A 23,252-nucleotide genomic window follows, 5' to 3' on the forward strand; every position below is an offset into this window, starting at 1 on the left:
GTCCATAGAAACAAAAAATTGATGTCAGGGCTCAAGGTAATGGAGGGTTAAAGAATTTTTCTTTGAGAATGAAGAAAATGTTCCAAAATAAGATCTAGTACATTTCTGTCAACATACCAATCCCCCTCAATCCTGCGTTTAAAAAGGATGAATTTCACTGATGTGAATTATACTTCAATAAAGATATTATTTAAACAATGGAGATTGGCAAGATGGCTCAGCAGGTAAAGGCATTGGTCGCCAAGCTTGATTGGAGTTCAATATCCAGGACCCACGTGTAGAGAACAGACTCTTGCAAGTTGTCATCTAGCCTCCACACATTCTCACATTCTCTCTCTCACTCAGATGTGCACAAATAAATATTTAAATAAGCAAAAGGAAACCATCAATCATTCCCAGATTGCCTGTGCCATTTTACATCCCCCTCTCCTCTCACCCGGTTTCTCTTTGTAGCCTTTGGCTGTTCTGGAACACTCTTTGTAGACCAGGCTGTCCTAGAACACAGAGATCCCCTGGCCTCTGTCCCTCAAGTGCTGGGATTAAAGGTGTGCCCCATCACCACCTGGTCCATTTATATTTTTAACAGAAAATTTCCAGGTTTCCCAAATCATTAAAATCTTCTGGTATTGTCAGACTTAGTGATCACAGCTTTTAATTTTTAGATATTTATTTATTTATTGAGATAAGGTCTCACTATGTAATCCTGGCTGGCCTGGAATTTGATATTTAGATCAGGCTGGCCTTGAACTCACACAGATCTGCCTGCCTCTGCCTCCTGAATGCTGGGATTAAGTGTGAGTGTTTGTATGAGAGTGCAGATGCCCATAGAGTCTCAAGGTATCAGATATCCCAGAGTTGGAACTACAGGTGGTTGTAAGTCACCCAGCATGGGTGGTAGGAACCAAACTTGTATCTTCTTCAAGAACAGCAAGTACTCTTAACCACTGAGTCCTATCTTCAGCCTTCCCTCTCCATCTTCTTCCCAGTGCTTTGGTATTAAACTCAGGGCCTTGTACCATTCACTTTACCATTCATTCACTTATACCCTAGCTGATTGTATAAAGACTTTTAAAAATATTTAATATTGTGGCTCCTCATTAGCATTTTAATTTGTATTTCCCTAGTGACTAATAATAATGAACTGCTTTCCTATGTGTAATATCCATTGTATATATTTTATTGAAATGTCTATTATTAAATTGACTTTTAATTTAACTATAATTAATTATAACCTTTTCTGCGTGTAAGCCCTTTAATAAAGGTTTATGATCTTCTAAATCGCGTGCGTGCGTGCGTGTTGGCAGTCTCACACAGCAGTCTGACCTTCCCGATCCTCCTGCCTGTACCTCTTGTGTGCTGCTCTGCTTTGCTCATCAGTTTGAAATTTTGATGTCTAATTTGCACGTTTTTTTCTCTGTATAGTGCTTTTTTTTTGATGCAAAAAACAACGTGTTTTTACATGTCTTTACATAACCTAAAGACCACAGAGATTTCTCCTGTAGCATTTTACAAGTTTTTAAGATTATAATTCTTCTTTAGGTCTTTGATGTATCTGGGGTTAACTTGTAGATGGTGCAAATGAAGTATCCAGTTACTTCTGTGTTACTTGCTGAAAAACTGTCAGGGGCTATAGAGATGAATGAGTAAAGGTTGTTCTTGCAGAGGTCCTGGGTTTGGTTCCAGGATCCATATGTTGTCTCATAACTGAAGTTCCAAAGACCTGATGCCCTCTTTTGACCAGGCACATGCATACTCACAGGCAAAAACCACTCATACACATTAAGAAAATTTAACAAAGAAAAAAACAGCCACATGGGAATGGTGGCCACACTTGTGATTATAGCCATATGGGAATGGTGGCCACACTTGTGATTACAGCTACATGGGATATGGTGGCCACACTTGGGACTACAGCCTTCAGGAAACAATTCCAAGGTCAAAGTTGTCTACATCTAGGACCTACAATCCACCCAGCCAGGGCCACATAGTGAAACTCTGTTTCAGTTCCCTCCTTAAACTCTTTACTTATGTTGGCATCTTTGATGAAACCCAAAGATCCCCCTCATCCTTTTTGTTTTTTAAATTAAAATCCCTGGAGACAGGGTCTCACTATGTAGTTCTGACTCTACTGGAACTTGCTATGTAGATCAGGCTGTTCTCAAACTCACCAGGATCCACCTGCTTCTGCCTCCCAAGTGCTGGGATAAGCCAATTGACCTTTTTTTTTTGGGGGGGGGGGAGTGGTTTCGAGACAGGGTTTCTCTCTCTAGTTTTGGAGCCTGTCTGGGATCTCACACGCTGTAGACCAGGCTGGCCTGGAACTCACAGAGATCTGCCTGGTGCCAATTGACTCTTAACAGTTTTTTTTTTGTTTTGTCTTTTTTTTTTTCCTTTGGAGTTCTTTTCTCTGTAACAGCACTTGAGTACTTGCTTTATGCCAGGCACAGAGTTGGAGCTTTAAGTATGTGGTCAGTACCAAAGGGAGCCTGTGTGCTTACACTGACTTGGCAAATCAGGTACTATAAGCCCTGGAACTTATTTTTTCTTCAAAATTGTTTTGGGTATACTTTTTTATTTTTAACTTGTATAGATTATGGAATAGATAGCTTTTTAAAACATCCGCTATTTTTAAATTTTATTTGCTTTAAATCTAAACTTAATTTTAGCCCGAAAGCCAGAATTCAAGAATTGCCCTGTATCTATGGGTTAATTTGAGAATTGCCTTTATTTGTTTGTTTAAATTTCTTTTGTGTATGTGTGTCTGGGAGCAAGTGCATGGTATACATGTGGAAGTCAGTCGTCAGCCTGCAGGAGTTGGTCATGAACTTAGGTCATCAGGCTTGCTAGCAGGTATCTTTACAACTCAGCTATCTTGCTTGTCCAAGAATTACCTTAATACTGAATCTTTTCTTCTTGACTGTGGAGTACCTTTCCATTTCCTTCTAGCTTTAAAAAACATTTTTTTCTCCTTTCTGGGCTTAGTAGCCCACACCTCTAATCTTAGTACTCTGGAAACAGATGTAGGCAGATAGTTTGAGGCCAGCTAGGGCTACATAGTGAGAAACCTGTCTCAAAAACACACACAAAAAAAACCCCTTTTCCCCCTGAAAGATGTTTATTAGATGTGACTGTGTTATATTGTTCTATCTGTAACTTGTAAATTCTAATAGATTGGAAATAGTAGTATCTTGTAATTTATTTTGTGTTTGTATCTTAAGGGTCTCCCACTGACTTCCTTGAAGAGAAAATAGCCTACCAGGAATATCAGAACAACCAGAACTGGCCAGAAGAGGCAAGCTTTTGTTTCCAGCCTCAGGGAGTGTTAGGTACTAACCAGACTGGTAAGTGCAGGCTGTGTGTGACTACTGAATGTGAGCTGTGAGGTAATAGGTGACAAGGCTGTAGCTCCCACTAAGATAAAGCATTTGGGCTTCAAAAAAGCTCAGTAAGGCATGGCCAAAGTATAATTATTTTCTGTAGACATTCACTTGAACCTTTATCTTTATCCTCCTTTTTCTTTCTGTGTTTGAAATAGGGTCTCATACTGTAGTCCACAGTAACAATTCTCCCACCTGTCAGCCTTTCAAAATGTTAGGATTACAGGGGTAGGTCAGCCACATCCAGCTTTATTTATCCTTTCTTCAGAAACACTTAATTCCCTGTAGTGTTTTTTTTTTTTGTATAGTCTTTGCAAAACCAGTTACTAATAAATTGTCTCACATTCATGTACATTAAAAGCTAAAGGTTCAGGAATCTGTTAGCACCCTAATTCTTTTCACAGAAATTATTTCAGTAATAGCAGTGCTTATTTTATGCCAGAGAACTGACTCTCAAAAGTTTAATTCTAGTCCCAAGATTTGATTTTTTTTTTCCCCCCAGACAGGGTTTCTTCATGGAGTTTTGGTGCCTGTCCTGGATCTCGCTCTGTAGACCAGGCTGGCCTCAAACTCAAAGAGATCTGCCTGTCTCTGCCTCCCAAGGGTTGGAATTAAAGGTGTGCCACTGCTGTCCGAACCAAGATTTGATTTTTAAAGATAGATAGCATCTCACTATGTAAGGGCTGGCTGGCCTAGAACTGGGGTTAAAGCCTTCATTCACCATCATACTGATCTCAGCAAACATTTGAAATGCAGTATTCTTCACAGTGCCCACAAGAGATACCTGCTCTTGTTCTATGGATAACCTTCTAGCTGAGTTAGTTTGGTTTGGTTTTTTGGGGACAGGATCTCATTTTGTAGCTGATTTTGGCTTTGAACTTGAGAGTGTTTGGGATTACAGGCATGTATCTTCATGCCCACTATACATTCTATTGTTGTTGCTTGTTTTCACTCTTTTGGGGGGCCTGCCACCTAGCTCCCAAACAAAATCATATAGGGAGGCTTATTTTTAATTTGGAATACCCGGCCTTAGCTTGGCTTAGTTTCTAGCCAGCTTTCTTTAACTTAAATTATCCCATCTACCTTTTGCCTCTGGGCTTTTCCCGTTCTCTTCTTGCTTCTGTAAATTGTACTCTTATTCCATGGCTTGCTGTGTAGCTAGGTGACTGGCCCCTGGAGTCTTCCTTCTTCTCTGGCTCCTAGCCCTCTCCTCCCAGATATCTCCCTCTATATATTCTTTCTGCCTGCCAGCCTCATCTATCCTTTCTCCTGCCTTGTTATTGACCATTCATTCAGTTCTAGACCATCAGGTGTGTTAGACAAGCACAGTAACACAGCTTCACAGAGTTAAACAAATACAACATAAACAAAAGTAACACACCTTAAAATAATATTCTACAACATTTTATTATTTGGTTTTTAATTTTTATGTGTTTGTGTATGTGTGTTTGTGTCTCCAGCACTGAATTTATAAGCATGTACCACCATACCAGTGTTCATTTTTTGGGGTGTTGAGGATCTAACTTAGGCATTCATGTTTTTATGCTGTGGAGTATTGAGTGTTCGTTCATGAGGTTTTGTATTTGCTGGCTCTCCTAGATAATCAAATTTTAAGAGAACAATGGATTATATTTTGTTATACCAAATGAATTAGTGAGTATTTATTGCTTCTTTGTCATGTAGTCATGTTATTTTATTTAATTTACTATTGGCAATACAAATGTAGCAAATCAATGTTAATAGGAACTAAGAGATAATAATCTTTCTAATTGCATTCACTGTATGATTCTGTTTTTATCCTAGATCCGTTTCAGGTGCACCATGATGATGGCCTGGCAGATCTGCTCTTTGTCTCCAGTGAACCCACAAAAGCTTCAGCATTTATGGAGCAAAGTGATCCTCTGGAAGACAGTTATGGTATGGCTTCAGCCAGATCCATTATCTACCACTTATTCATTGTACAAAGATCCATACAATAAATGACAAATGATTAAGGGAAAAATAAAATAAAAATTTTGAGGGACGTTCTACATAAGAAATCAGCTTAGGCTGGCTTTATCTATGTAAAGGGCATAATTAAACTCCTGATTCTCTCTTCTCCACACCTGGACTAATGTGACATTATGAAAAATCATTGTGTGTGTATGTATGTATGTATGTATGTATGTATGTATGTATGTATGTTATGGCTCCAGTAATCACACACACACCATATTACATAGCACCTTGGACTGAAACTGAAAGGGTAAGGATTTTTAGGATCTCCAGGGAGTGGCAAATTAGAGAATTCACATTTGGGCTGTTTACAAGACCTTGAATCCTATAATGTATGGTCAGATTCTTTGTCCGCATTTTGCCTTTCATGGTCTAGAAAAAATTACTTCCTAAATTTCCGTTTTTTAATATTTATTATTATTTGAGATAGTATCTCATGTATCCTAGGTTGTCCTCAAATTTGTTACGTAGCAAAGAATTATCTCTCCTACTCTTCCTTCCTCCATTACCAAGTACTGAGATGATATATGGAACCCACTGGGACCTGGCTATAAAGCATTGGATCACAGCAGCTCTTGATGCTTGCTGGGCAAGTAATCCAGCTGAGCCACAGACTTCCCCACTGATCTTTTAAATATATACAATGGAGCCAGCATTTGTTCCTAGTTTAGAGATGTTAAAAATATAGCATGGTGTCGGGTACATTGTAAACAACCCTCATCTTGTCTGTTGGCATTTTGATGTTTTACTGCTCTGAGTGCCTTCTGACTACTTTCTCTTTTGTCCCCCTCCTTTGAAGTCTATGATTCTCCATTTATTTTTAGACAAAGTCTTACTGTGTTGCATGGAGTGGGCTCACACTCATGATCCTGCACCCTTGATGGCAGCTAGGATTCCACCTGTGTGTCCCCATGCTCTTGTCTTAGAACAGTATGCCTTAGATTCTTTTGTGTCCTCTTTGGTTTCTTCCCATTTAAATCCCTTCACATATAGATCACCCTATTAGTCTTCTACTCAGTCTTTCTGCCTAGCCCAATCTAAATAGCCCACTGTACCGATCATCCTGAATCCCTGAATAGTTGTCTTTTTTAAAAGACATTTTTTATGCAATTTTAAATTTCTTTGATTTTTTTTTTTCAGGTCATTTCCCCATGGTTTGAATAGTCCTGTTTGTCCTGTAGGATACACCAGACCTACTTGAATAAGATTGATCTCATAATTCAGCAGCTTCTTGTCTTGTTGATGTCTTTGTGCTTTCTTTGCTAATAGGACTGTTGGCTTTTTGAGACAGGGTTTCTCTGTGTAACAGCCCTGGCTGTCCTGGAACTCGATTTGTAGACCAGGCTGGCCTCAGACTCACAGAGATTCATCTGCCTCTGCCTCTCAAGTGCTGGAATTAAATGTGTGTGCTACCACTGCCTGGCTTCTAAGAGGGCTCTTGATTTTAATATTGACTGCCCTCTTCTGCTCCTGCTTCTCTGAAACCTTCTGTGATAATCTAATCCTCAGAGTTCTTGTTGTATTCCTATAGTAATTAGTCCATACCGTACTGTTGTTTGATGTGCAATCATCTTTCTGAATATGATGCTGTATGCCTGTAGCACCAGCTACCGAGAAGGCTTTACAGGAGCATCACCTGAGCTCAGGAGTTTAAGGCTAAGAGTGAAGGTCTGTTTCCTAAAAAATAAAAAGAAAGAAAGGAAGGAAGGAAGGAAGGAAGGAAGGAAGGAAGGAAGGAAGGAAGAAAGAAAAAGAATTTAATAGCTGGTAATAGCTGGAACCATCTGATAGTAAATCTCATATTATGTCTGCCATAGAAGAGCATAATTCTTGTATTTGTCAACTTGCTAATAATTTATTAAGCATTTTCATAAAGGCAGATTCTAATCTTGTTTTATGTTTGTTTGTTTTTTGGTTTTTCAAGACAGGGTTTCTCTGGGTGGCCCTCTGGGTAGCCCTGGCTGTTCTGAAACTTGCTCTGTAGACCAGGCTGGCCTTGAACTTGCTGCCTCCCAAGTGCTGGGATTAAAGGCATGCACAAACCACTTCCTGGCTCTAATATTGCTTTATACGTGAAGGAAGGCTCACAATAATTTGCTATCTACTATATTCCATTGAAGTTGGTATTGGTAGTCTTCAGTCTTCAGTATTTTAAATCTCTGTGACATCAGTAGGAAGTAATAAAAATGTGTCCCTGGTGCTACTAGGATATAGTGTTTCTCTTTGCCTGGTAACAGTTTATCTCAAACCTGGGCAGTGAGGTGTCTTAGGTATTAAGAGCACTTGCTGTTTTGTGATGGACCAGTTTGATACAGAAACCACATGGGGAGGCTCGTAACTATAGCACCAACTAAGTAAATCTTTAAAAACCAACAATTAACACAAAACTGAAGAATGCCAGCTGACCTTCCTGTAAAACCTCTACTCTTATTGGTCCTTGAGTTTGTGTGGTCACTGATTTAAGCTATCAAATGCCTTTCCCCCTCCATTGATGACCACATTTAAAAACTGTGTTTCATTATTAGGTATGCTTCCCAGTGACTCATTTGCTCCCATGGCTGTTGCATCTCAGGAGTGGTCTGTGGAAGCCTCAGACTCTCCATACTCAGAATCCGTGGTTTCTCCAGAAGGTAGTATAGAAACCCTACAGCCGGCAGCAGGTAAATCATTGAAAGCTACTTTGTCAGGTATTGGTTATGGCACCAGTAATCACAAAGCCCCAACTTTTTTCAGCAGTTTATAGCAGATACAGACAAATTTGTTTTTTGTCTTTCTTTTTGAGACTGAGTCTCAATATAGATCCTGTGTAGATTAGGCTGGCCTGGAACTTTGACTGTGATTGATTACATAACTGGTCTGTTGTTGTTGTTGTTGTCGTTTTCGAGACAGGGTTTCTCTGTGTAGCTTTGGAGCCTGTCCTGGAACTCACTCTGTAGCCCAGACTGGCCTCGAACTCACAGAGATCCACCTGCCTCTGCTTCCTGAGTGCTGGGATTAAAGGCATAACTGTTCTTTTATTTAAACATGTATTTTCTCTCTTGGTTATGTCTTCTCCACATCTTGTTTTCTTAGCACATTTTATGGCAGCCCCCAAACAGAGATAATGACTTGTCTTTTTAGCATTGTTTCATTCTTTTAAATGTTGAGTTGTCAAAGACAGACATCATACATTAACTCTGCAGCTTCTTAATTTGTATAAATTTGATATTTATAAAATCCAAGTATTTTGTGTTTCCTAAGAAAGTAATTTTCATAACTTTAAAACTTCTGGGCGTGACCGTTTGGTCTTGTTTATTTGTAAGCACACCATATGTGTGCCTGGTGCCCACAGAGGCCAGAAATGGGCATCAAATCCCTTGGAACTGGAGTTACAGATGCTTGTGAGCCACTATGTGGGTGCTGGGAATAAAACTTGAGTTTTCAGGAAAAACAGTCTTTGCTCTTAACTGCTGACCCATCTCTCCAGCCCAGAAAGTAAATTTTGGGGAAGGGGAGTGGTGGTTGAGACAGGGTTTCTCTGTGTAGCCAGAAAGTAATTTTTAAATTCAGGGTTATCAGTAGTTAATGCTAGGTCCTAAATTTAATACAAAATAAAAAAAAGATTTTTTTTTTGGTTTATTTATTTTTATTTTATGTGCTTTGATATTTTGCCTGCATGTATGTTTGTGTGAGGTTGTTATATCCCCTGGAATTTGAGTTGCAGACAGTTGTGAGCTGCCATGTGGGTGCTGGGAATTGAAACCAGGTCCTCTGAAAGAGCAGCCAGTGCTCTTAATCTCTGACCCATCTCTCTACTCCTGCTACATCCTCATTTTTTAAACTTAATTTCCTTAGAGCGATCCAAGGAAATAGAAGTGGAATCAGTAAAAGAGCAGCTGCCAAATAAAGCATTGGAAATGATGGCCGAAGAGAAGACTGCTGATGTGGTGCCATCTAGAAAAACAGAGCTATCTTCATCCACAGACATGACACCAGGCACAGGACCCGAAGTGGCATTTGCTAAAGATACAGAAGAGACCAGGAAACCAGATGTGATGCTGTCAGAGGTCATGCAGCCATCCAGTGAATCCGATCTGTTCCTGGCTGAGGACATGGAAGGACGTGTAGGAACAGAGGTGGCCCCTGTTAAGGATGTCATATTGCCGACAGAAGATGTATCTTTGACCAAGGATATGGCACCTCCTACAGAAACTGAAATGGTCCCAGGCAAGGATGTGACACTGCCCAAAGAAACAGAGCTCACGTTTGCAGTAAAAATGGACTTGGTACCACCTGAGGATATGGTGCTTCCCAAAGAAACAGAGGTAGCCCCGGTCAGTGTCATGGTTTCCTCCTCAGCAATAGAAGCGGCACTGGCAAAGGATGCTGAGTCCTCTGCAGAAATACCTTCAGCTGAGGAGATGGACTTGTCCTCAGAAACAGAGGTGGGCTTGGCAAGGGACTTGGCACTGCCCTCAAACACCCTGATGATCTTGACAAAGGATGTAACGTTGCCCTTAGAAACAGAGGGATCTCTGGCCGAGAGCGTGACTCCATCTCTGGAAAGTGAAATGACCCTGGATAAGGATATGGCTCCACCCCCTGAAGCAAAATTGGACATGGTCAGAGATATGACTCCACTCCCAGAATCAGAAGTGTCTCTGGGCAAGGAAGTGGTTATACTTTCAGAAACAAAGGCGACTAAGAGCAACAATTCGACCCCTCTTTCAGAAAAAGAGGTGGCCTCAATCAAGGACATTTCTCTGCCTCCAGAAACAGAGGCTCCCCTGGCTGAGGATGCCGTTCTGCTCTTAGGAACAGGGTTGACTCTGGACAGCAACGTGACTCCAGCCAAGGATGTTGCACTACTCTCGGAAACAGAAGTAGCAGCAGCTCAAATTAAAGACAAGGAAAATGCACAGACCCAAGAACTAAGTAAAGACTCCCAGTTAGAATCTGTCCAGTACAAGGGGCAGTCAGCAGTACCTTCTTGCATGATTCTACCAGGTATGGGCTCCTGCTTTTTCTCAGTATTCTCTCTACTAAGGTATAAACTAAGGGACAAATGTCATGCCTGGTAAAATGCAGCTTTACTGCTTTACAGGTCCACTCACATGCCTCCTAATCAGTGTTCTCACCCTCTTCCTTTGATGACTAGTCCCATTCTGTGCTCATCCTTGCTTTACTTCCAGACAAATGAGGCAGTAAGCTAAGATCCACAAACCACCATTACCTACCTCATCTCCATAGTGATTTGTATCTATATGCACTACCTCTGCCTTTCTACTGTTTTTATGGGTAAACTGTCTGTCTTCTCTGAAGTAAAGCCAACCTCTCCTCACTTGACAACAAGTCCCATCTGCTTAAGTATCATCATTCTTGTTGTTTTTCTTTATAACTGTTGTTGCCTTTTAAGCCTCGGCTGTCCTAATCAGCAACTGCAACTCTGCTGCTGCAGCAGTTTGGCTGCAAAAGCTGCAGCCTGAGGAGATTCTGTTCCTTCAGGCACTGACTCTTTGAAAGCTACTAAGGGAACTTACCTAAATTTCTGTCTCTATCTAAATTTCTGTCCCTCTAAAGAACTCAAGATTCAAAGGTAGAGGTGGAATTCTGCTCCTCAGAGAGGCTGAACAGCAAGTTGCTCACCTCCTCTTCTTGCTCCTGACTCCCAAAAAGCCCCTCCACCTTCTCCCAGCCCCCACTTAAAAGCCCTTCTCCCCCCAGTTCCTCCATACCACTTCCTGTCAGCTAGTTGCTGTCGCAGCCTCTTGACCACAGGTGAATTTTATTTAATCAAACAAATGTAACACATCTTTGCATCACTAAACAAATGTTCCAGAGCATAAATAAAAGTAACGCACCTTAAAATAATTAATTAAATCTCCTTTCCATTGGATCATTCTCTCTGGCTTTCAAAAACAATTCTGTTTGTTTGGGGTTTTTTTTGTTTGTTTATTTTATTTACAAAGACAAAAATAGTGCTGATGTCTCATCGTGTGAAGGCACCAGCCATCAAGCCTGATGACCTAAGTTTAATTACTGGAACCTACATGGTGAATGGAGAGAACCAACTGAAGTGTTCTCTGACCTCCCAATATATGCTGTGACATGCGTGCTCCTCCACATAAGATAAATAAAAAAACAATCGATCATTTAGTTATTTAATTAATCATTTGTTTATTATTTATTTATTGTTTATTTATTTTTTTGAGACAGGATTTCTCTATGTAGTTTTGGTGCTTGTCCTGGATCTCCCTCTATAGACCAGGCTGGCCTCGAACTCACAGAGATCCTCCTTGCTCTGTCTCCTGAGTGCTGGGATTAAAGACATTCGCCACCACCAACAGACAAAAATTAATTTTAAAAAAGGAAAAAAACAGGGACCCCTCTTGATGATGCCTTCCAATGCCCCTCTGGTTTTCTGTTTAGTGTAGGACATTAATGTAAACACATTCTCATCTCCATTTTATGGCAGATGAAAAAATAGTTGAAATACTGTTTCTCTGAAACTTACATGATTTTTACTATTACCTTTAGAACCAGTCAAAGCTGCAGACCAAAAGTCTAACTTGCCAGTAGATGAAGGTACTCTGTTAGAGACCTTAAAGCAGAAGGAAACCTCTGGCAGTCAGTCTTCTGAACTTTCTTCAGGTAAGTTGAGAATCCTGCAAATAGTTCACTTATAAGTGGTGGGATGGTGATGGACATTTTTTGTTCCTGTCTTGTGTGGTGGTAATTATGAGTACAGTTTATGAAGTCAGTTTTCTTCAATACATTTCATTTCTTTAGTGTCACTTGAGGACACTAAATTTTGATCAAGTTGACTGTTCACTGTTCTGTCAGTTCCTGAACTTGTTATTTCAGTCTTCTCAATGTACTCTGAACTACTTTAATAAGGTAAAGATTTTTAAAAATATATAAATATATCTGAAAAAAACAATTCTTGACCTGAGGTGATGGTCTTTGATTACCCCAGCTAAGGATGAGAAAAGTTTTGGGAAAAACTTTTTTATGAGCGAATGAATGAGTGAATGCTGTGACAATAGACTACTTAAATGAGTCACTAAATAAACTTTCTTTTTAGAAATGATAACAAGGAATTTGTTGTTTAGAATTTTAGCTAAGTTCATGTATTACAGGTACCCCTCCCTCACAAGGTAAACAAGTTTGCAGACCCAGTGACCGCAGGTCAGCCCGGGCCAGGCCTGCCAGGGTCCCTCCTGAGCTGCTGGAAGGTTCTCCTTCATGGAAGACTCTTGATCCCAGACTGGGCCCCTACCCTTTTTCTGAGTTGGGTTTGGTCTCTGGTTCATCTTCCTGTGGTGAGCATGGGAACCAAAGGAAAAATATTCATACCGAATTGCTAGTACCCGAGAGAGATCATGTCAGGGAGGCCAGGGATATAGAAATCATGCCAATGATAATGAGGAAAAAGAAGAAGAAACCAAAGCAAAAGAGATATCCTCAGTCCCGAGCTGGGGGACCTTGGGACGACAATGCAGATGGACCCAAAGACCATCCTGTTTCCCCTGGGGCCTTGAAGTCAGGTGTTGGCCCCAGCCAGCCTACTACTGTGGGCACAGAATATGGACTTGAATCCAGAGAAGTCTTGAAGTCTGACTGTGCCAAGAGTCACAGCATTACTTCATGTCCAGTACAACCTCCAGAGACTGTTGTAAATGCTCAGCTCAAGCTGAGAGTAGAGGAAGATCACAGAGGTAACCGCTCAGTGCCAGAGAACCAAGATGAGAACTTGCTACAACAGGAGCAACACAGATCCTCAGCTCCTTCACACCTGAAGCCTTTAGTGGATGCAAGCATGGCAGTGGGCCCTTCCCGTTTGGAAGGATCCCCGATAGACAGTGCTGCACACAAAGCGACAACTCTGCTTGGGGCTTGTTCCCCCATATTCGGCCAAGAGATTATGAGTAGAGTTTCGAAACCTACAACAGAAAAAGTGCTATCAAATTTGCCCCTCACTTCAACGGCAAACAGTCCATTAGAAGACCGTCTGAAGGGAGGCAGTGGTGAGGGTAAAATGACTACACTGCAGATGTTTCCTGACGGAGTTAAAGATGCTAAAGGTGTTAAAGAAAGAAATCCAGAAACATGCCCCAAGCCGAGAGACGGAACCAGCCTATTCGCTTCTGAGGAGCCGAAAGACCAAGAGTTAATGCAGGCTCCTGGGCTGGAGAGCAAAAGCAGAAAGGGAAGGGGTCCTGGGAAAGTCAGAGCAGGCTCCGGGAAGTTAGGAACCAAATCTGAGGTGCCACTCCTTCTGAACAGTGAGAAGGAGGAGAGAGCTGTTCCTATGCCAAGTGAGTCAGTCCCTGAACTTGGAATAGTGAGTATTGAGACTCCGAGAAGAGGGCTAGGCTTGGATTCTTCAAAGCAACCAGAGGCTATTACTGATCTCACTGAGGCAGTGGTGAGGGTGGCCAGGGACATAGCTGATGCTGGTGTGGGAAGCACCATACCATTGATTCCTTTGGAAACTGGGTCAAGCTGTACTCAGACTTCGTATGCTAGGACAGAAAGAAGTGCTGAGGTTAAAAATACGGGCATCAGTAACCAGAGCAAGGAAGGGAAGTGCCTTTGGATGGATCATGAGTCAACTCCCTGGATTTCTGAAAAGACTAAAAAGAGAGTCAATGAAGGCAGAAACAAAAAGTTTAAAAATAATTATCCTGTACAGCCTAGCAAAATGGAGGGCAAGGAGGAAATCATCAGCCCACCTTGTGTAGAGAAGGAGAGTGATGATGGTAGTATAGCCCATAACAAGGGGGAATTAGGGCAGGCTTTCCCTAAAATACACGCTCCTCTGTTCTCACACACACCCACAGCAACAAACGTTGCTGACAAAAAGAGTAAGAATGTTGAGTCTACTTCTGTTGAACTTGGGGCTCTTGTGGGGAATAAAACAAACGCAGTCCAAGCTTCTACTGTTACTGCTGAACCAGCTGACAAGGTGACAAATGGGAGCTCCCAAGACCCAGTCTGGGGAGCAGAATTTGTTCCCTCAGTAGAACCTGAGGAAAACAAGACACGTGTAGCCAAGGGACACACTGCAGTGGCTGACAAACCTAATAAAAGGAGTAATGATGGGAAATGTAAAAAAGTTAAAAATAGTTTTCCTGAGAAGCACAGTTTGGAGATTAGGACAGATACAACAAAAATACATATTCCCATGGAAACCACAGGAGACTGCAGAGTTGAAGGAATGGGGTATATGGATGAAAATAGAAATATTACATTTACCTCTGGGAGAGAGCCGTCAGGGCTGAGTAAGTCAGCTCCTCCAGAGGTTATGGGATCAGCAGGCTGTGAAACACAGCCATGTCCTACTTCTCAGGTAGTAAAGGAAGATGATTCCTCACCTGACACTTGTAGAAAAAGTGGGCAAGAGAGATTCTTAGCCCAGAATCCCAAATTATTAGTACAAGATACTTATAGCAAAGATGGAGTCCCGGCTCAAGAAACGTCCAAGGCTCCCTCTGCTGCTGTGCCCTCTACTAGCACAGCAGTTCCTGCGACTACACAAGCCCAAGGAAAGATTAACAGTCGTGGAGATGGTTCTCTTAAGAATAAAGGTGAGCTTTCAGATTGCAGGAAGAATGAAGGAGGGATAATCCCTGAAAGGCATGAGGTAGGAGAATCTGAATTAGAGCAGCATGGGTCCTCTAAACATTCAGCAGAGCACGCCATTGAGCCAGCTAAAGGACACTTGCTTCCTGGTATGCCCTCAGAAAGCCAGAGCCTGCCAGAAGAGGCCAGAGTCCTCGGAACACATGCATATAATGGTGGTTTGCCAGCATCTTTAGTGAACGAGGAGAAGGGAACTGAGAAAGACTCTGCCCCAGTTCAAAACCCTGACCCTTTGAGAAGTAAATCACAGAAATTCAGTTTGTCTGAGGACCAAAATGAGAGAGAGAGAGATTCCAAGGGCTCAGATAGTTTGGATAAGAAGCTAGATACCATTCTTTTGCCTCCAGAAAATGAAAAGGATAAATTAAAAGAAACTAGTCTATCTTGTAAAGTCACAAAATTGGAATGTGTTGCCATGCTAACAACAGAACAGTCAGGTTTCTCATGTGGCAGTGTTGAGGGAGAAGGTAAATTAGTGGTGACTGCTTACAAGGACCCCCAAGTCCAACAGCTGAAAGGTAATGGGATCGAAGCTCCTCAGAAGATGCTGGCGATATCTGAACTGACGGTGCGGAGTGAAAGGAAGAAGGAAGACAAAAGCAGAGTGGCAGAGCCAGTGAAAGGCTACATGAGACCTACAAAGTCTCGAGGATTCACCCCACATTTGCCAAAGTCTACAAGCCAGGAAAGAGAAAAATCCAAGCTGCTCAAGTCCAGTGGTATGACCCTGCCATGGGGAAACGTGTGTGCTTTGGCTTTTTAATCAGCATCAAAAAGCAAACAGCCTGTGCCTGGGTTCCATTGCGACTCTAATCATCCTTGTAGATCATTGGTTTGTTGGCATGGAACCCTGTAACTGCTACTTCCATGTTTTTCTCAGCCAACGCATGCCCTGTATTCAGCTTGAGGGAGTGGCGACTTGGTTGCATGCCTTTTTAATGCAGCCCTGTATCTTGAGAGCATTGCAGCCCTCTTTTTCTTATGTTGTGTATCCTATGTGTAAAGTTTAGGCAAAGCAGCAATCCTTATTTGGTGTAAATATTTACACCAAATAAAATTATGAAACTTGGCTTTGTTGTTGTTCTTTTATTTTTAGTATGTAAATAGCTCGAGGTAGTGGGAGTAAATACCCAAATTGCTTTCAGTTCAAATGAAAATGGCATGCCTTTATACTAGTAGCCCTAGCTTTGGTTGGCACAGACTTCATGTTTCTAGTAGTGGGAAATGATCTCTCAAGGTACCAGGTCGGAGAGACTGGTTTGACAAGTTTTGTTGCTGTAACTACCATTGGTCAGTAGTTGCATATGGATTAGAGTTTGAGGCATAGCCTATGTTCACCAAACTGCTCATAAACTTCACTTATGATGATAAAATTCCTCCCAGTTTTGCCCTTTGGGACTTTAATAAGTAATTGGAGTGAGATTAAGATTAATTTTTTTTCTTAAGATTTAGAGATTAATCATGTGTGCTTGCATTGCCCCCCTCCCCCAGACACATTTAATCATGGGTTCCCTGAACCTAACTTTAAAAATAATTCCTTGCTTTTCAAGATTTTTGCAGCCAACAAACAGTGCTTTCTTAACCAGTTTGCACGATGCAGCTACTAACGAGAAACTTAAAAACAACAACAAAAACACCAGTTGCCTGTGCCAAGTAGCTAGTTAGACCTTTGCAAAAGTTTCATCGTGAGGTTGTGTTCTGCACGGTGTGGACCTGTCCTTGTGGTGAAAGTTTGTGCTGTGCATGAATAAGCACCTGGATTGGAATACTTGTGATGTAAGAAAGGATACACAGGCTATTTTCATCTTTCTACTTTTATATTTCTTCTCTTAGCTTCTCAGTTAACAAAGCAGAAAATGAAACAGAATAGCATGTAGAGAACATTCCAGAATTCTACCACATTCTTGAGTTTTATTTTCTAGGCCAATTTTTTATCATTAGTTTTATCAGTGATTAAAAGGTAACAAGTAAATTTTTGGAGAACCTAGCCAGGATTTCCAAAGAAATGTTCAGTGTTTGCAGAGAATTCTAGAAATCAGGTTTGTTCTTAGAAACTGCAGAGCTATCTGGACCCCGCCAGGTCATCCTAGACTCAGTTATGTGTTAGGAATCACCTTGCAGAGTGGCTGAAGGGAGTGTAATGTGTATTGAGCAAAATTTATTGCTGTTTCTCTAAATTCTACCTATTGCTACCTCTAAGAACAATAGATACTTTTGAATAGTTAGAAGGTTTTATCTATTTATCTAAAAGGGGCTGGAGAGGTAGCTCAGCGGTTAGGAGCACTGGCTGCTTTTGCAGATTCCATTCTCAGCAGTCACATGGCAGGTCACAACGGTCAGTAACTCTAGTTCCAAGGGATCGGACACCTTCACACTAATGCACAAAGAATAAAGTTTAATAAAATTTTAAAGAAAAAAAAAGGCTTTATCCTGAGCTGGGCACCCTAGGTCACACCTGTAATTCCAGCATTTGGGAGATGAAGGTAGGAGGATCAGTTCAAGGCCAGTCTGGGAAACATAAGGTCCTGTCAAAAAAAAGTCAAGAAATGTTCCTTTTTTTTTTTTCTTCCATATTTACTATTTTACATTATGAGTGTAGTCATCTCTATAATTCCCTAAAGTTAATTAATTTTTAATTGATTAACACATTGATAAGATACAAAGGAATAAGCATTAAAATTGTCTTTTTCTATCCATTAAACAATTTCAGTTTTTCTCTTTAGACATTTTCCAATGAAGTTATGCTTAAATAATGGCATGCGGGGCTGGAGAGATGGCTCAGCATTTGAGAGCACTGGCAGCTCTTCCCGAGGTCCTGAGTTCAATTCCCAACAACCACATGGTGGCTCACAGCCATCTATAATGGGATCTGATGCCTTCTTCTGGCCTGCAGACGTACATGCAGATAGAACACCATACACATAAAATAAATAAATCTTAAAAAAAGAATAATGACATGCATATTTCATGATATTATATAAACATGTGACATGCTTAACTCACACAAACCTTTCTGTTTAAACTTGTCAGATTTTCAACAGAGCTATACAGCTCAGTACATACATATGTAGTCACACTCCTTTTTTAAGGCAGAGTCTTACTACAGCAGTCCTGGGATTGGTGGGAATGGGGTGTCTGCAGCTGTCAGGCAGGGAAACAAGCTGGGAAGAGGTGAGAATGCAAACTCGGGTCAGTGTGACTTAGAGCAGTTTATTGCCAGCATACTTAGACACAGTACAATTTGGAGAAAAAGTTTCCTAGTATAATACATTACCCGGTTCATAGTTATATCAAAACTCATTTTAAAATATGTGCCATTTCTTCCAAGAATATGGGTTCTAGGGATAGGCTACCTGTATTAGCTTAAGCTTAAGGAAGGATCTGGCCTAGTTATGGTCATACAGTATAGGGTCATTTGGTCATCATCTATCTCTGATCCTGGTTGTAGGAGCTTGGGGGAGCCCCTGATGATACAGGTAATGGTCATTTATATTACTATCCATCTCTGGTCCTGGTTGTGAGAGCTTGATACGGCCTGGCCCAACAAATAATGCAGATCACCAAGCTGTTTATCACTTCCAATTCCCAGCTTTCTGGATGGACAAACAGGTTATATGTCCTTCCCTTTGAAAGGGCAGAGAAACATTACTGGTTTCTCTGGTGATCTGTGGGCAAAAGTCTCTTCCTGCTCCTAACACTGGGAGGCCTGAAACTCCCTGACTAGATGGCCTCTGTCTCCCCAGTGCTGGGATTACAGGCTCATACCACCATGCCTTATCTCTGATCTGATGATGTTTTATCCATAGCTGGTAGACACGGCCTTAGAGCAATTTACCATTGCTCTTCACTTGAGTCATTCATGCTAACTGGTATCTTCCAGATTGGTGATTTTCACCTGTTTTGACTCCATTTGTCTTGTTAAATGGTTTTACACCTGGATTTCAATCTTTGGTCAGTGTTGATATTAGTGGCATTATTAAAAAATAATAGTGCTGGGTGGCATAATGGCTCAGCAGATAAAGGTGCTTGCTGCTGAGATAGATGACCTGAATCTGACAGAACTGATTCTGCCTATAGGTTGTCCTGACCTGCACATAAATGCTGTAGCATGCATATGTATACAAATACAATAAATAAAATGAATGCTTACCATATTGGTGAGTGAATATTATCTATCTGGTTACCCATAGGAAGAAGACATGTGTCTGTCTGTCTCTGTTTCTTTCTCTCACACACACATATACATAAAGATACTGTATATTTTATAGGAGACTCTCAAGATTATACAGGAGTATAGAAGAGCTAAATTCTGAACCCAAGTCTTCTTGAATCTGAAGTGTTACTCATTCTTTCCTCAGGAGAATTTCATACAAATTGTATGTACTTCCCAATAAAAAGTTGGATGACAGTTAATGACCATATAATTTTCTTGGTTTTTGTTTGCTTATTTTGAGTCTCCCTTGTGGAGCCCTGGCTGACCTAGAACTCAGAGATCTGACTGCCTCTCTTGTTTGCTAGCGTTAAAGGCATGTCTTACCCTGCCTAGCATATTTTTTATTTAATTTAGTTTAAGATTAAATTCTAAGCCTTTGACTCTGTCCCGTGTTTTCCATGCTAAGTTTATGTTTGATTTACTGATGTTTCTTCTTTGTATTTAGTGTAGAGTTTTACATGTATTTTAAATTTAGAATAAATTACCTTTTGTTAACCTTAGCCTTTTTGGAAATGAAAGTAAATTTCTTCTAGCATCATGTTTACTCTCTTTTACATTTTCACGCCACCTTCAAATTCGGGAAAACTTTAGCAAAAGGTTTCTTTATGTATGGTGAATATTGTTGTAGGCAGGAAAGATTTATGGACGTACATGAGGATGCCTGATCTCAATTTGTCAAAACAGGTCTTAATCGCACCACCACCCATTGTTTGTAAAGGAAGCACAAGTTGGCAAGGGAGGGTGTTAAATGTGGAGTTACAGTATATATTTCTCATTAGCTGTTTCCCTGGAAACCAAGTAGAGCTAAATGACGGTACACTTGGGGACCCCATAGATAGACCCTTCCTTTCCATGCTGAACCCTGTTCTCCTTTTTATCTGACTTCACTTCTTCTACTTCAGTTTGCTGGAGCTCATCAACTGTTTGCCAGCAGCTGGGAATGTCAGTTTATGGTAGGAAATTGTCTTGGTGTGAAACTTGAAGTAATTTATAAACCCAGAATTCTAACAGTTTCAAGGCCCTTATACATAAATAAAATATGCTCAGCAGTTAAAAAAAATCATTTGCAATCTTAGGAGTTGCTACTATTTCACAACTAGAGAAACACCCATTTTATAATCTTTTCTTAAAAGGATGCCCTTTGTGATACGCCTTTCTTTGTTCTGTCCTCAACTCACCTTCTTGCTGCCTGGTGTTTTGGTTCCTTTGACAGTCTCCTTGCAGCCCAGATTGGACTTAACCTTGACACCTTCCTTCCTCTACCTCCCCAGTGCCAGAGGCTTTTCTGCCCAGATTGGCTTTTTTTGAGCATATTAGTGGAATTTACTGGGATTCTGTGTCACACAGCTGAAAATAGCTACCATTTATTAAAATTTGCTTTGCCCAGAACTGTTGTAAACTCTCTTTATTTTTCAATTAACCCTCAAAACAATCCCCCTTGGCTGCTGCTATCACCTTGTTTGAAAGAAAACATCTAAATATGTTTTTGAATGTTAGTTATCTTGCATTGCCTGATGTGTGGATAAATGTGAGGTAAGGGTTGAACACACAGCCTCACATGCAATTATTCCAACACAGAAATAAAAGTTTCATATTATATCTCTCCTTCCAAAGGATACTAGTATTTTCTTTTCTTTGCCATATTGAGGCTAGAAGTCTGAGCCACACATATGCTACACAAGCACTCCATCACTGAGCTACCCTGCTTAAAGAGGTCCTTCACATTCCCTCACCTTTCACTTCACTCTCTGGCTGATAGAGCATTAGGCGATTCAAGAAACATGGTAAAAATAAACTTCTGAATTTCGCTGTTGTAGATACATACTCACTTCATTAAAATATGAAGGTAAACAGTAAATGGGACTTTCTATTTTTCCGTGACATATCCACTGAAGACAGATAATCTCATCTATGAACAAATTTGAAGTGTTGCTCTTTGAACTGTTTAGCAATGGCGGTTATTTGTATAGGTTTACACACAAGTTAACGCCTGCTGCTTTGCAAATAGTGAACATACAGTATGATTTTGGGCATGTTTGGTATTTCATGTATTCATTCAATAGATACAAAATACGGTTATTACGGTTATTACCATGTTCTAAAAGTAGGTAAGAGTCCATTGTGGTGGTGCACAGAGGCAAGCTGACCTCTGTGAGTTCAAGGGTAGCCATAGCTATAAATCAAGTTCCAGAACAGCCAGGACTGTTAAACAGAGGAATCCCATCTAAAAAGCTAAAAACAAACAAACAAAAAAGTAGACAGTAACATTCTTCAAGGAATTCCAGAATAGAAAGATAACAGACTAGTGAGAAACATGAGCCATTCACTATAGAAATGAAGAAGGAAAAGGTCCTGAGTCCCTGTAGAAGAGCAAGAGTTCTGGGGTCTGAATGGGTCAGGAAGTGTTGTCAAGACTTTGCTGAGCAAAGCATTTGAGGAACTGAGTGATGGCATAGTGGCATGCAGTTGCATAGTGTATTTGAGGAAGTGGTAAATGCTGTGGTATGATTGGCAGAGAAGTCATTGGGGAACCAGTGAAATCGCTAAAGCCTTTTTAAGTAGAGAGTAGGGGAAAGAAGATAAATTCCTAAAGGTTCTCAGGAGTCCTACGTGCCTCCATAGATAGAAGATCTTAAATTACCCTGAAAGTATTGGTGGATAGGCTTGTGTTTCTGTCTGGGTTTAGTTGGGTTATTTTCTTTTCCTTTGGTAGAGGCCATGAGAAGGTCAGAACTTTGCCTAAAAGAAGGGCATTGTCCTTCTTGGTAGAGTTTTCTTTTACTTCATTTTAGTGCTTTGAGTTTACATAAATCAGATTACTGATTTCGGTTTTTTCATTCTGTCTGTTCACTTCCCAACTTTTAAATGTTAATCAGGGAGAATCATAATGTTCTTGAGTTGAACATGTACTGAGATATGTTCCTAAAATTCAGTAAAATATGGTTTTGAATATAGATATGTGTAACTATTATTATATCCAAGAAAGAAAACAGATTATAACTTTAACCTTTGGCTTATGTTAGTAAGGAATACTGTTGGTCATGGTAATGAAAAAAGAAAAAAATATGTGCCAGCTTTTGAGAGTAATTGAAGGCTGCTTCAATTACTAACTTTCATTGTAATGATAATTTATTAGGATGGTTTCCTGGAGACAATAACAGAACAGTTGGTCAATCTGGAATATAGTGTTGCCTTGGTAACTAATGAGAATTCAGAGAAACCAACCATGGAGCATACAAAAATCCAAGGCCCTGAACAGGTTAAATATCAACTCCAGGCAAAAAAAACAAACATCTGCCAGTACATCTGGCTGTACCCACTCCCTTGGAGGATTGCCATGACATTGTATATCTGACTAAAGAGTCTTAGACCAGACACAAAAATTTTTTTGTGATCAGACACAAAAATCCGTGTACTTTTATCTGATTTAACCTGAATAAAGTGAACCTCAAACCATATGCCCAAATGGCATTCCACATCACTAGTTCTTGAACTGGGGCTGGGGCCTCAGTAATACAGCCCTGGATTTGAGGCCCTGATTCAAATTCCAGTGCTGAAAAAAGAAAAAAAGTACCAGCTTTTGAGAATAATTGCAGGCTACTTTAATGATAGAGAAGGTCAGATCAATGATACAAAAACATTGCTGCCCACCTACCCTCCCACTAACTTTACTTATTGTTTTGAGACAGAGTCTCACCACAGAGCCCTGACTGTCCTGGAACTCACTATGTGGACTAGACTGGCTTTGAACTCAAAGAGACCTGCCTTTCCCTGCCTCCATAGCACTTTTATAAGCAACTGTTTTATTGTTCATCTACCTCTGTGTTGGTCACCCACATGGCAGATGTGACAGGTCATCTTCCCTCGCAAGGAGCTCTCAGGAAATGCTTATAAATAGAGGATTACCCTGTAGTTCATAAATCTTCAGGAAGGAGAAGAATTTGTTGAAATTCTGAAGGACTGGTATGTTTGAGGCCGTCTTATGCTCATGAGTCCCTGTCTCAAATAAATACTAAACTATTTTTTAATTATTATTATTTTGT

General features: G+C 40.6%; 1 protein-coding gene across 7 annotated transcripts in view; it reads left to right on the forward strand.

The window, feature by feature from the left end:
- The window catches only part of Map4 (microtubule associated protein 4), a 147,343-nt gene that overhangs the window by 90,716 nt on the left and 33,375 nt on the right, over positions 1-23,252 (forward strand). For 6 of the 7 annotated variants that reach the window (XM_052721673.1, XM_052721698.1, XM_052721714.1 and 3 more), the window contains 5 exons: positions 3,219-3,341; positions 5,181-5,294; positions 7,898-8,032; positions 9,207-10,358; positions 11,889-12,002. In XM_052721673.1, coding sequence (XP_052577633.1) covers positions 3,219-3,341; positions 5,181-5,294; positions 7,898-8,032; positions 9,207-10,358; positions 11,889-12,002 — 1,638 coding nt within the window. The remainder of the gene's footprint in view (positions 1-3,218; positions 3,342-5,180; positions 5,295-7,897; positions 8,033-9,206; positions 10,359-11,888; positions 12,003-23,252) is intronic. The other variant, XM_052721705.1, reaches the window with a different exon arrangement.

Source organism: Peromyscus californicus, unplaced genomic scaffold (assembly GCF_007827085.1).
Source record: "Peromyscus californicus insignis strain IS unplaced genomic scaffold, ASM782708v3 Scaffold_11__1_contigs__length_118956290, whole genome shotgun sequence".
Lineage (NCBI taxonomy): Eukaryota > Metazoa > Chordata > Mammalia > Rodentia > Cricetidae > Peromyscus > Peromyscus californicus.